The sequence below is a fragment of the Heliconius melpomene genome, chromosome 6 (genome assembly GCF_056956725.1).
Source record: "Heliconius melpomene rosina isolate 202511_hmr_F chromosome 6, ASM5695672v1, whole genome shotgun sequence".
In the NCBI taxonomy this organism is placed as follows: Eukaryota; Metazoa; Arthropoda; class Insecta; order Lepidoptera; family Nymphalidae; genus Heliconius; species Heliconius melpomene.
Window position 1 is genome coordinate 6112125 of NC_140394.1, and position 13631 is coordinate 6125755.

The 13631-nt window shown below is 32.8% G+C and overlaps 2 protein-coding genes across 4 annotated transcripts in view; one reads left to right on the forward strand and one right to left on the reverse strand.

Moving 5' to 3' along the window:
- uif (sushi, von Willebrand factor type A, EGF and pentraxin domain-containing protein uif) overlaps positions 1 to 2403 on the forward strand; it is a 63106-nt gene extending 60703 nt beyond the window's left edge. For 2 of the 3 annotated variants that reach the window (XM_085187033.1, XM_085187030.1), the window contains 2 exons: positions 12 to 337; positions 894 to 2403. In XM_085187033.1, coding sequence (XP_085043159.1) covers positions 12 to 337; positions 894 to 925 — 358 coding nt within the window. In that variant the 3' untranslated portion in view covers positions 926 to 2403. The remainder of the gene's footprint in view (positions 1 to 11; positions 338 to 893) is intronic. The other variant, XM_085187032.1, reaches the window with a different exon arrangement.
- A 1710-nt stretch (positions 2404 to 4113) lies between these two features.
- On the reverse strand, positions 4114 to 10704 carry LOC146538228 (phosphoserine aminotransferase). The gene is made up of 8 exons (XM_085187034.1): positions 10546 to 10704; positions 10322 to 10452; positions 7018 to 7133; positions 6115 to 6276; positions 5524 to 5618; positions 5270 to 5439; positions 4699 to 4965; positions 4114 to 4315 (listed from the first exon to the last, which is right to left on the reverse strand). The coding sequence occupies exons 1-8, from the start codon at positions 10594 to 10596 to the stop codon at positions 4210 to 4212; spliced, it is 1098 nt and encodes a 365-aa protein (XP_085043160.1). The 5' UTR covers positions 10597 to 10704; the 3' UTR covers positions 4114 to 4209.
- Between the last annotated feature and the right edge of the window lie 2927 nt (positions 10705 to 13631).

The window sequence follows — 13631 nt, forward strand, 5'->3', positions numbered from 1 at the left end:
CTAACCAACAGATCAACAAAGAAACGCGAACCAAAGAAGACACTAACACCAGCGATAGACCAAAACGGATCTCAAGTTAACTTCTACTACGGCGCTCATACCCCATACGCCGAGTCGATAGCGCCCTCGCACCATTCCACATACGCACACTACTACGACGACGAAGAAGATGGATGGGAAATGCCTAATTTCTACAACGAGACTTATATGAAGGAGAGTTTACACAACGGAATGAACGGAAAGATGAATAGTTTAGCAAGATCTAATGCTAGTATATATGGTACTAAGGAGGATTTGTATGATAGATTGAAGCGTCACGCGTATCCGGGTAAGAAAGGTTGGTATTATGGCACTTAGCTAGTGCGCACTTTCATTTCTAATGCAGCATTACACTACTGTACTTTATTGCTTGTAGTTTAGTTTCTTATTTTTCTAGCTTGCAAAATTTTGGTTGGAAATATTGGCTTTGAATTGTCACATTATTTGATGAATAAATTTATTTAGGAAAAATTTAAAATTAAAAAGAAAACAAATATACCTAGTAGTTGTCTTGGGAGACTTGAACAATTAAACTATTATTACAAGTGCCAACCCACTAATTTCAATAAAAAAATAAATAAAATATTTAAAAAAATATATTTCTATAAATATTTCTTTGCGTTTTTTTTAAAAAAAAAAAAAAGAACTAATTCATTTCAGTAATGTAAATCATACGTTCTAGAGTACCTGTAAAGCAACCATGACTACTCGAATAAATAATACAATGTCACGAAGATACTTACAAAATATGAAACTCATTGCGTATTATATACTGTAACTGATAACTGATAAGAGCATGTGACACGACAATATAGTGATGCAACACTAACTTGCTGTTTTTACAATCATTTCAGATAAGAGCGACAGCGACAGCGAAGGTCAATAAATTGTGGGGAAACTACGTTTTTCGTATTCTGGTCAAACTTGCATAATACTGTCGTATTAATTAAGATTATATACATTTCTAGTTACAAAAATATATTTTTATATAATATTTTTGTACAAAAAATCTGTTAAAAATTAATTAGTAACAATCTTTACAATGTCAAATAAAATCGCATCGATTTTGCAGTAAAATTTAAAACATCACATGATACTAATTTTAATGATTCTATATTTTTTTAAATATATTACAATTTTAATATTCGATTTGACAAGTATATTTTTATAATTCGACACAAGCTGACTATCTTTTAAAATTAATCCATTTACTTAATATCTAACAAAAATATATTTGAACACGTATTGTATATAATCTAAGCGTTAGTTTCAACTCTCGGCCTCACAAAGGCCTGCCTTTTGCATATGCATATCATGAAATATTGTTATACTATGGGAATAATAAAACACTATACCGAGAGTTAAATGAAAACTTTGTACTCAACTAGCTTTACGTTTTAGTTTTAATTTTAACAAATGTTATATGTAGATTAACACATTCACTGTTTATAACTCCCACCAAATAATGTCAGTTGTCACAAAAAAAATAACAAAGTAATATGGAAACGTTATTTTAATAAAAATTGAGACCGTCGTGCGCAGTGGCACAGCGAGTAACTAAACGCGATGGTAGTGTGTTCGATTCCCATTCGTGGGGAAGGAATTATTTTCATTTCAATACTCTGGTGACAAGAAACAAGGGCGGCGTTGAATTCCCCCACTCAGTAAAATTGTGCGGAAAATGGGGAACAAAGTGCCTTAACACTGTGATCTCTCTGCCTACCCTGTTGTATGCGGGATACAGCGTGAAGTTAAAAATAATAATAAATAATTCTTCGAAAAAACAGTGAGTGTGTTGATGTTTCAACAGCACAGGAATAATGCTCAAAATTTTAATGAGGCCATATTGAAACTTCGGCCTTCGTTACATCGATAAATTTTACATATCCTTTACTTTACATTTATAATAATAATAATGTAAATATACTTTTGAATATTTTGTATATTTATGGTGTAGACCTCAGAAATGGCGTTAGTTGTAATTTTTCTTTATATATATACATATTAACTTTAGGTAGATTATTTTTGTCATTGAGAAATGAACGCACTTATTGTATTTTATATCATTTTAATGTAAAAATGTAATGTATGAGTGTATATTGAACGAATGTATAGTATGAATTTATTATGTGAACAATTAATGATTAAGCTATTATTATATTTTTATACGGGAACTTTATTATATAATAATATTTATGACAATATACGAACTCTGAGAATTGAAAATGGTAACTAAAGTCAGATAAAATGTAGAATACTCAGGAATTCGTGCGTGGTCTATATCCATCACAGCTGATACCACAATTAGTGATTACATTAACAATAATATTTTACAAAGAATAAATTAACATTACTATAGAATAATTCTATTTTTATTTCTACCTATCCTTTTTAGGGGAACTCTAGGCCCCACAAATTATGTAATGTAACAAAATCCAAAAATAAATAACATATATGATTTTATTCAAAAATGATATAATAGTATCATTAAAATTTGAACTTTTGCATTCAATTAAATTATAGTATTAATATAAAAATACAGTTCCGCTACTCAACACCAAACGCCTCAAGAATTTGACAATTTGAAAAAATACTCGTGAAAAAATATTATATTTAAATTATTATTGGAACGAAGTTTTGGAACGAAGTTCCTTACGGCAGGCTTGGAAGGGATAAGGATTTCGCTGCGTGACCGAACTAAAAAAAATGTGATAGTAAAACCGTAAGAAAAATGCGTGGAATAAAACCGTTACATTTAACGGCCTGCGCACGTCTCATTAGACGTGCGCAGGCGCGACAGTCTTTCTCCCTCTTTCTTTTCGTTCTCTCATCCCTTCTCTTTTATCTTTTTATTAAATACTTTCTTGTACTTAAAAAAAAACTAATCAGCAAAATTTAAGAGAAAAATCAAGAAAACATACATAAAATTGAGCACGACTTTTTTTGCAATTTGTGTCGATTCTACGTTAGCCGAAGGAACTTCGTTCCTACCTGGTGTCCCACGACACCACATTTTTTTATTTATCCGCTCCCGTAACACAAACTCAAATTTTGGTGGTAAACGGAGTGTCTCGTCACAAAGTTCTCTTTGACTCCTTTTTTTCCTGCTCAAGTTTCAATCACAAAGGTGGATGGAATATGTAAGTGATATGGCAGAGGCCGTAACATCCATACCAGCAAAGTCGCGGCCAGCAGCTAGTTAAATCTAAACGTAAAATATTCATTTTCCTCATTCTTTACAACGTATAAAATTTGAGGAAAATTAATATTTTTATTATCTTCTACATAAAACACGTTTAGAACTCTTATCTGTTTAACACACCGTACCAAAATATATCGCTTAATATCTCTTTATATTATAACGCTATATGTTTAAGATATTTAATATTTTTTACTTAAATATTATATTTACATATATTTATACCATACGCCTATATGAAATTAAAAAGTCACTTAGATTCATGAAATCTCGAAAATTATTTTATATATTATAATGTACATAAAGCGATCAATGGATATTTTATTTTTTTTTGACAAATGAAAATCTATTTCAATCTTGTCAATATTTCTCCGAACATCTTTAAAGTATATATGTATTTATTGCAAGTGTTCATTGAATAGAAACTTTTATCATTGCGGCCGTGAGAAAGCCTTTCGACGGTCTTTTGAAAATGTAAAGATAACAGTGTCAAGAAAATTGCTTCACTAGAATTTTCATATTAAGCCATGAGAAAGAATCTTTCCAATAAGATACATACGAGTACGAGTACGAGTCTTTCAGTGCATCATATTTATTAGTACCCTACAAATACATATAGACGACAGCGGGATGCTATTATTGTGATACACGAACGACTCCCGTAACATTCAATATACTATTACCCACTACAACTTGGTGTTGATACTTCGATCAATTATAATGATAATTAATAGATAGTTGATTGAAGTATATTAAATACTAAGTTTTTATTTAGTACTTTACAAAATTCCCTAAATTATTAAAATATTCCTAAAATATTTTTTCATAAAGGAACATGTTCTACTTATTAGGCCATAAAAATTAAGAAAAATACATTTGAACGAATGAATGAAATTGAATTTATTAAATAAAAAAAATATTTTTCTTAAAGCTATATTTGTATACATAAAGTCTTATAAAAAAAACATAAGTCACTTGGCATGCTTGGCGTGGAACTCCTTCATATATTTGACCAGAGTTTCAACTTCCTCGACAGTAACGGCGTTGTATGTTGATGCTCGGATACCACCGACGTCCCTGAGGAACATATATAATACATATAAAATATTTGGCTCAGATAATTAGTTACATATATAATATTTAAAACTTTTAAAACTGTAAACGCCATTTTCATTTTTATTCCGGAATATGAATAATTTTTATTCCCTGAGCTCTGATACGATTTTCACTCGAAGGAATTATTTATTACGTATATACTAACAATTTCGTTTTTTCGCTCTGGTAGGTACTAAGGGGTTGCGCTGACTTTCGCCTCAATGCCTCGAAAATTCGTTGTCTTAACACAAGGTTCCTTCTGCGTACATATGTATATATCATATATTGACTATATGCGGTTATAGTATACTTCGCGAAGCTTAAAAAAAACAAAAGATATAGTGGCTAACAGCCATATTAATTACCTGTGACCTTTCAGTTGAATAAGACTCAAAGCTTCTGCACCCTTCAAGAATTCTTTTTCCAAAGCTTCATCGCCAGACGGAGATCCAATCCTGAATGGAATGTTCATTTTACTCCTAACATTTTTCGCTACTGGAGCGTAATAAAATCCGTTTGATTGTTCAATAACCCCGTAAACTAGCGACGCTTTCTTATTGGCAAGTTCGGTCATCTTGTCCAGACCTCCCAGCCTATCGATCCATTGGAGAACTCTTCCCATCACTTGGATTCTGCATTAATGGTTAATTTATTAATTTAAATCGAAAATTGTTATATTATTTACTATTTTTGTAATACAAATACAAAGTAAAATTGACAAATCATTTTTTAGTGGAGAACAGAGTGTCTTATCTGGTGTTCCCTCTGCCTACTCTGCTCTGTGCAGAATACAGTGTAGAGCTTATTTTTACAGTGACACTTGTAATAACAAAAACTTATTAGTTTGTCAATAACTAGCTTTTATTAGCGGCTTTGCCCGCGGGGTCAAATGGAAAAATCTAAGAGTTGGTAATATAAGTAGATTCTTATACTTACGCAAACATTGGTGGTGTGTTGAGGATAGAGTCAGCCTTAGAATTGACAGTCCAATCTAAGATCGCAGGGCAAATGGGCAAAGCTTGGTTCAAAAGATCTTCTCTTACGATAACAAGCGCTACTCCAGCTGTACCAATATTTTTTTGCGCTCCACCGTATATGACTCCAAACTGAGGTTATAAAAAAAATTTTTTTACAAGACAAAATTAACCAATATGATTAATATTGGTAAATTGTATAAAAAATATATTTACCTTGGAAACATCGACTTTCTTAGACATGAAATTAGATGACATATCAGCTACGAGGGGAACTCCTTTCGTGTCGGGAATGAAGTCAAATTCCACTCCTGAAAAATTAAACATATGTAAAAAAAAATTTAAAAAAAATAATTATGCATTATTAAAAAATAGATATACAAAAATAATGAAAAATACATAACTTTGATTCAAAATTATAAGTAAGCATTCTATAATAAATCAACAATTTCCGAGTGGTAAATATTAAATGATCAGTAGGTACCTATAAATGTTTAAATGCTTTGAATTTCACTTCCTCTTTACATTAGAATTCAATTAAACAAGTTTGTTTTTACAATTTTCATTGTCGAGCAAAACTCTGGTAACCTTTTTCAAAAATTATCAAAGGATTAAACTTTAAACTGTTTTGTAAATATTTGACATGGTTCGCCGGATCAATATTTGAATTTTCTCATTGTATTACAACAATAGAGGAATGAAATAAAATTTAAGTACTTTACTTATTGGAATATTATTTATTTTTAACCTTATTATATTTATTTTTGTAAAGTTATTTGACATTTTGTTCACCAAATACATTCTTACCATGAATAGTTTCGTTAGTACAAATATGGACAAATGAGGCGTTGGGGTCGAGATTCCAGGAGGACTGGTCCGGAATGTCGACATAACGGTCTGTTGGTGGTAGTACCAAGTTTACTTTGCCGTATTTCTTCGCTTCCTTAGCGGCTTTTGCTGACCATGCACCTAAAAAGTTCAACAAAATATTTATGTTTCTTAAAAGAATATATTAACTTTAAACTGCGATTACACTACATTTGCGCTACACTTAGGCTCTACATGCAATGTAGAGTAAAGGCATGTACGAGTATATATGTATCCCGCAAATAACGGGATCCCGCGTGATTGAACATTCTTAGTCCCACAATACTGAGATTAAAGGATTTTCAATTCAGTGTAAGTACCGTTTTAATGGTACATTAAAGAATAGTAACGATTACCTCAGGCTATGATGCAAGGTTATGAAGTAAATCAATATAAATAAGAAGTTTTCCTTCCTTAATCCTCAATTACTATGCACTACCATTGCCAGTGACAACGACCTAATTGTAACACTATCGCCTATGCAATATACCTGACCTAGCCTATTTCAAGGGACATTATAGACTATATTATTTTTATTACAAAAAAATTATATTAGACATATAAGAAATATATTTCAAATCACGGCTCACATCCCGCCCGTATCCCGCCCGCATACAGCAGGGTAGGCAGAGAGAACCCAGTGTTACCCGTTTCCCATTTTCCGCAGAATTTTCGTGGCATTGAGTGTTGAATGGCGGAACTTAACGCCGTCTTTTTGCCATGGTGCAGGAGCGAAGAAATTAAAATATTACAGAATACAGCGTGTAGCTGATTTCATTTATAATAATAATAAGGCTAGTATGTAACAATTATATGTCATTGCATAATTATCATAATCTTTACCGGTAACTACGTAATCAGCTGTTCCAGTCCTAGAGATCAAGTTAAGTGGTACCGCAGAGAACTGACCCTGACCTCCTCCAGATAAGAAAAGAATTTTATAGTTGCTTGGGACGTCTCTGAAAACAAATAAATAATTTATATTACATATTGAAAATAACATAAACAAAATAGTCATATGGGAATAATATGGCATCATGTTTTAAAACAAATAAGTACATAAAGTGCTTAGTTATCAGTTAGGTAGGTACTTATAGGAAAGGTATCGATTTTTTTAGTTAAATAAACTTTTATTAAGATGTATAAATGAATAAATGAATGTATCCAATAAAGATTATTGTATAGTATGTAACCTTCCTAAATAATTACATCTTGCAGCCCTAGGCCTTACCAATTATCTACGCAATATGTATCACTAATAGAATACGATATTATAAAAACTTGTTAAGTAATAATGACTTATCATTGTCTGGAAAATAATTCAATTTCAAACGTTACGATCGATATGTGAGATATTGTTACGGATAATATTTTTTTTGCCTTGTCAATTTCTTATATCTATACTTTTGTAATGCAACTATACTATACAAATAAAATTGAATTGTCCATCTGTGATTTTCAAATAATAGTTTTATCGAGTGTATCTAGTTATTTACACGATGTTTAAGCACAAACGATTTTAAAATCTCTCCTTTCGTTCCTCTGTCTCTCCGTTTAGACTAAGAGGTCGCGGGATTTTTCGTAACGATCCTCCTCGATCCTGGATACGTCCAGATTGAATTTTATGGGTTGTATGTAGAGCATTCCCCTCATGTGAATAGGGTCTTGGTCTGTCTGCTCTCAGTGGTTGCAATTCCGAGTTACAGGGCTTAGAAGAGGCTTGGAAATGGTCAGTCTTTGTATATACTCAAAGTATGGCGTCTCCTCATATAAAATAAGTTGGTTCTCCCGCTTTCTCCCGCTCTCAGTGGTTGCATTTCCGAGATATGATGCTCGCAAGTCACAGTATAGTTGCGAAAAAAAACGATAAGATCTAAATTATATATCAATATCTAAATTATAAATTTTAAATTGGACTCAGATAAATTCTATAGTAAATTAACATCAAAGATTGATAAGAATATCTCTTAACAATTGGGAACTTATCGTGTTTCTATGTTTAAACGAATATTATCGTCGAAAAGTCTTATCAAATACTCCCTTCGTAATAGACGAGGATAAAAAAGGCTATAGATATATTATATCTTAGTATAATTATCTTTATCGATACTAATATTTTGTCTCCTAATTTTGGTATACATTTTCCTCTTAAAATAGGCATATATTTTTAATACAATAAAAATATAATTGATATTAAGTTTTCTTTTTTTCATAATGAACTTGTTCTTCTTCTTCTTCCTCCTGGCATTAATCCCGGCTAATTGCCAGGGTCTGCCTTCCTACACAACCTACTCCACTTTGCACGATCTTTTGCATCCTCGGTGGTTAGACCATTGGCTCTCATGTCCTGCATCACGACATCCAACCAGCGCTTCCTTGGGCGTCCGGGAGGTCGCACCCCAGGGACTGGTATAGCAAGGCACTTGCGTCCGACATAGTTCTTAGGCCGGCGCGTAACGTGGCCAAACCATCTCAAACGACTCTCTTGGAACTTATCCGCTACGTCACGGACCCCAAGACTACCTCGAATGAATGTGTTGCGTATGCGGTCAGACCGCGTTACGCCGCACATCCACCTCAGCATCTTCATTTCCGTGACGTGAAGCTCCTGAGTGTGCCGAGACAGTGCTGGCCAACATTCGCTGCCGTATAAAAGAACCGGTCGGACGATGCTCTTGTATATCAGCCCCTTGAGCTTGGGCGGTATTCTGCGGTCGCAGACCACACCAGTGACCTCCCGCCATTTGGCCCAGGCAGCGCTTATCCGGCCATGGACATCGTGGTCGATGCCTCCAGACTCGTGCATAACGGATCCAAGGTACCTGAACTTCTCCGACTTAACGGCTGGCTCAGGACCTATAAGGATGGTGCTCGAGTCCCGGCTCCCGCAGGCCATGTACTCTGTCTTCGACACATTTAGTTTAAGACCGCCGTTCTCAAGCGTACCCTTCCAGAGGTTCACTTTACGCTCCAGCGTCAGTCGGTTCTCGGCAATGAGTGCTATGTCGTCGGCATACATCATCAGCCATGGAGGCTGGTCCTGGATGTGAGCCGAGACAGTATCGAGCACTACATTGAATAAGAACGGACTAAGAGCCGAGCCCTGGTGAACCCCCACCGTAATCGGGAAGGGTCTAGTGTCGCCAACAGCAGTCCTAACCATAGAAGCGGAATCGTGGTACATGTCTCTGATAATCTCAATATAGGCCTCAGGGATCCCTTTGGATCGCAATGCCGACCAGATACACTGACGAGGCACACAGTCAAAGGCCTTCTGCAGATCTAAAAAGGCCACATGCAGAGCTCTCCTTTTTTCCCTGTATGCCTCCATCAAAGTTCTGAGGGCGAAAATGGCGTCCATGGTGCCCGATCGTGGCTGAAATCCATATTGAGACTCAGAGACAGTACACTCTCGGCGGAGCCTGAGGTCGATCATGCGCTCGAAGAGCTTCATGGTATGACTCATAAGCTTAATGCCCCTATAACTACCACAATCTTGAACACTGCCCCTTCCTTTGTAAATAGGGGTAATGAAGCTAAGCCGCCACTGATGCGGCATCTTACCAGTGTTCAAGATATTTTTTCATAATGAACACGACATGTAAAATATAGAAATGCTGAAAAATATTTTATTTAGAAAAGTTATTCTATCATTATTTGTGTCATATTTCGAGACTTAAAGAGCTTTTTGTAAAATACCCACCTTTTATTTTATTTATATACTAAGTTATTATAGAAGTTATTTACATAATATATTTTCATATATGTAATAATTTGTATAAAACTTAAAGCATTAATTTAGACTTCAAACATTAATTTAGACGTAGGTACCTACTTAAGATTAATTTGTATTCCTATTAAGTGAACTAGGTTCCCTCTGCCTACCCTGCTGTGTGCGGGATACAGCGTGAAGCTGATTTTTTTTTAACATAATTATTTAAATTTAATTAAATTTTACAATACACATACTTATTACAATTAACAATATAAAGGCCTCATAAGTAGACAAAAAATATGTAAATCATCGCTTAATAAATTCAAACGACATTTTTAGCGACCAAATACTTTATATATATAAATTTTGTATTCAATTTATAATCTAGCATTTACTTATTTCACATTATATAATAACTTGAAGGTCACTCACAATAATTTCCTCACAACATCTTGCACATCCTTGTTTAACTTTAAATACGGAGCTGTCCGGTGACTTGTCTCCAACAAGCTAATACCCGTTCCTTCGAAGTTGGTTAACTCTTTCTGTAGTATATCGTACACCTAAAGTCATTCATTAGCATTAGTATTAGTAACCTTCGGAATTTATACGTATAAAAAGTAGATAAATATTCAAAACTATTTAATAAAACTTACTTCTTCAGGCAACTTCGCGGGTCCAGCACCAAAATTATGTATTTTCACCATATTTTTTAGTTAATTTTAATACCAATGAACACAAGTACACCTTACAAGTTATCGCGGGCAACTGGTCAGCGATCAACGACTATTTCAGTTTAACTAGTCTTGGATTCTTGATAATGATATACGAGTAGGGGTACTCGTTTTATTATATAGCTGATAAAAAGAACTAATATTTTAAACGGTTTTTTAATGATTATACTCAAGCACTTACTCTTTTTTGATGTGTTCTTTTTAATTTCACATATAGCGACATCTCATTATATGTATTTTTCATAGAATCCTCTGTAATAAGGGAATAGTTTTCATATTCTTAATATTAGATTAATTATTTGTTTTTGAGTAAAAATATTAAATAAGCATAACATGTTTGCCAGACTATAATAGTATTTTATATAAGTAAATATTAGTACGCATTTTACTCTTAAACTAGAATGACGTATTAATTCCAAGGACATTTTGTTGGAAGGTTTTTTTTCTTTGCGTTTTCTTTTCTGTGCTTGTATTTAATAAAAATCTAAAATGTCTATTCGTAGAATAATCTATTCATTTTTCATTTTAATAATTGGCTTGTTTTTATTGTGCAATAATAAAGACAAAGAATATATATATATATATATATAGGTAAGTACTCTTAGTTCTGATAACAAAATAAACAAACAAAAAATATATTAAATTAATATATTAGAGCTGAAAATGTGTCCGCTGCAAACAAAATCCACACATTAAACTAGTAAAGAGCATATAGTGTAAATAACAGTTTTTTTAAAAAGAGTTATATTTATTCTAGCTATAAATTGAACTATTGTGAATACTCCTATATACAAGGGAACGCCTTATTTCCTATTTAGATATGTTGATTTAAGTTTTGCTCTAATACTGAGCAGAGTGCAAAACATTTTTTTTCCTCATATTATCAAATACTAATGTTTATACTCAAAATAATAACTGAATAGTGATTTGTTATGATAATTTTGCGATGAGGAAAATATTTGAAAAATATAACAGATTTTTTTTTACTTAATTATAAATTATAAAGCCGTTGTGGTGCTGGGGCACAAGGGTGTGACTATCACGCAACGGTTGTGGGCTCGATCCCCACTTGAACAATTGAGTAAGTAATTAAAAGTATTAAGTATTATTTCTTAATATTTTCATTTCTTCGCTCTGGAACCAAGGCAAAAGCCTGGCGTTGACTTCCGCCACTAAACACGCAATGCCTCGAAAAAATCGTCAGAAAGTGGGAAACAATAGGTTCCCTCTGCCTATCCTGCCGTATGCAGGATACAGCGTGAAGGTTTTTTTTAACTATAAATTTGGCAAAAACATTCAATCTTAAGAATCTATACGACCCCAAAAAACTGTATCATCGTACATAAAAAAATATTTATTTATATTATTTCGATTTCAATCCCAATACGAAAGGTTTGAATGAAAATATTTGTACTACAGCGGTGCAAGGTCTAAGTAGATGAAACGCGACGTTGATTTTCGAGGTCCAACACGAAATCATTCAAATGCTTTTCTGTTTGTTTATCCCGCAAAATAAATATGAAAAGTCCAGGAATGAAAAAAACATCACAACTTTTATAACTTTTGTGTCGTAATTTTAAAATTGATTGATTGAATGATTAAGCAAAAAGTTATTTTTAAGTTTCATATAATTTACCAGTATTTTTTACTTTGACCATCTTTGCGTTGAAAAAATATCAGGAGTTTTATTGATATTTTATTAGCATCACGCTGTATCCTGTACATAACAGAGTAGGCAGAGGGAACCTGGGAACCTAGTGTTAAGATACTCATATTACGACTTCATACTATTGCATTTTCCGCCGAATTCTTCAAATGGAGTTGGTAACTAGCGGAACTCCACGTTTTTATTGATGTAAAATTTTAATTTTTATTGTTTATATTTTTCTATAAATGGAAATCGTTATCATATTAATACAAGAATAGTAAAAACCTATTCAATAAATTTTTAAATGGTATTGTAAAGGTATACATATACTTGTATTTTTACTTTTTATTATAATAAAGTGGCTTCGCCTGCATGTTTTTACACAATTATTTATTTTCTCATCTCAATTACTTTCGTGATCTAATAACATTATCATTTTGAAGACAACATCTGTACATGGATATTGTCGCATGCAACTCTTTATATTGACATAACTTTTCTATACGTAACCCAATTGAAATGAAAAGAACGCTAAATGGTAAGAGAAGTTTGCAAAAAAAAAGAATAGCAAATACTACATTTAAATTAGTTAAGCCATTTCTGAGATTAGTATGAACAAACTCACAGACAAACAGACAAAAAATATAAATGTCATTGTTTTGGGTTCTATTACATTAACAAAGGGATTTTTATGAAACCATTTTACATTAAATTCACTTTACCAGATATCGTCATTTAAGGAAAAAGGTATTTAAAATTTCTGGTTCATTGAAGGCGTCCTAATAATTCATAGTTATTTGTTATGGTACATTTCTTCTAAATAACGATGGTATTTTCAAATAAAAACAAGATTTTACTTTTACAAATATAGTAAAAGAAGTTACATTAAAGCTTAATAAACATATTTTTAGCCTCGATAGTATTATTATTTAAATTCTTTAATATCTTCTCGTTCTCTGAAGAGAAAGGTAGAGATTTCTATGGATTATTGTAATCCGCACAAACTCGAATTGATATTTTGGTAAAGGACATTTAAGCCAAGCTTACATGATGGGATCATGAAAAAGACTGATATGATTGACTGAACCTAAACAGTGCTGCAGTATCTCCAATTGTGCCAAGTAGACGACAGATTTACATATAAGTATTAAGGTCTTTATTGTACACCAATATGCTAACATAAGAAGGCGTAAGGTCACAGTGAGCAACGGAGAAAGTAATGCTTGGTATTTCCTTATATGCTAAAATGAGCTATGTGTACATCTGTAGGAGAACAAAAGAAAAATGCCTAGTTTAAGTGGACGGAACACAACAAGAAGTGAGCAAAAAAGATTGGTAAGCACTGTAAAAAAATGATTAT

Bases quoted from the DNA above. Each gene is read 5' to 3' on its own strand.
- LOC146538228 (XM_085187034.1), bottom strand. From the start codon at position 10,596: ATGGTGAAAATACATAATTTTGGTGCTGGACCCGCGAAGTTGCCTGAA. The intron at 10,453-10,545 runs GTAAGTTTTATT...GAATGACTTTAG, and splicing joins CCGCGAAGTTGCCTGAAGAA to GTGTACGATATACTACAGAA. The intron at 6,277-7,017 runs GTAAAGATTATG...TGAACTTTTTAG, and splicing joins AGCTGATTACGTAGTTACCG to GTGCATGGTCAGCAAAAGCC.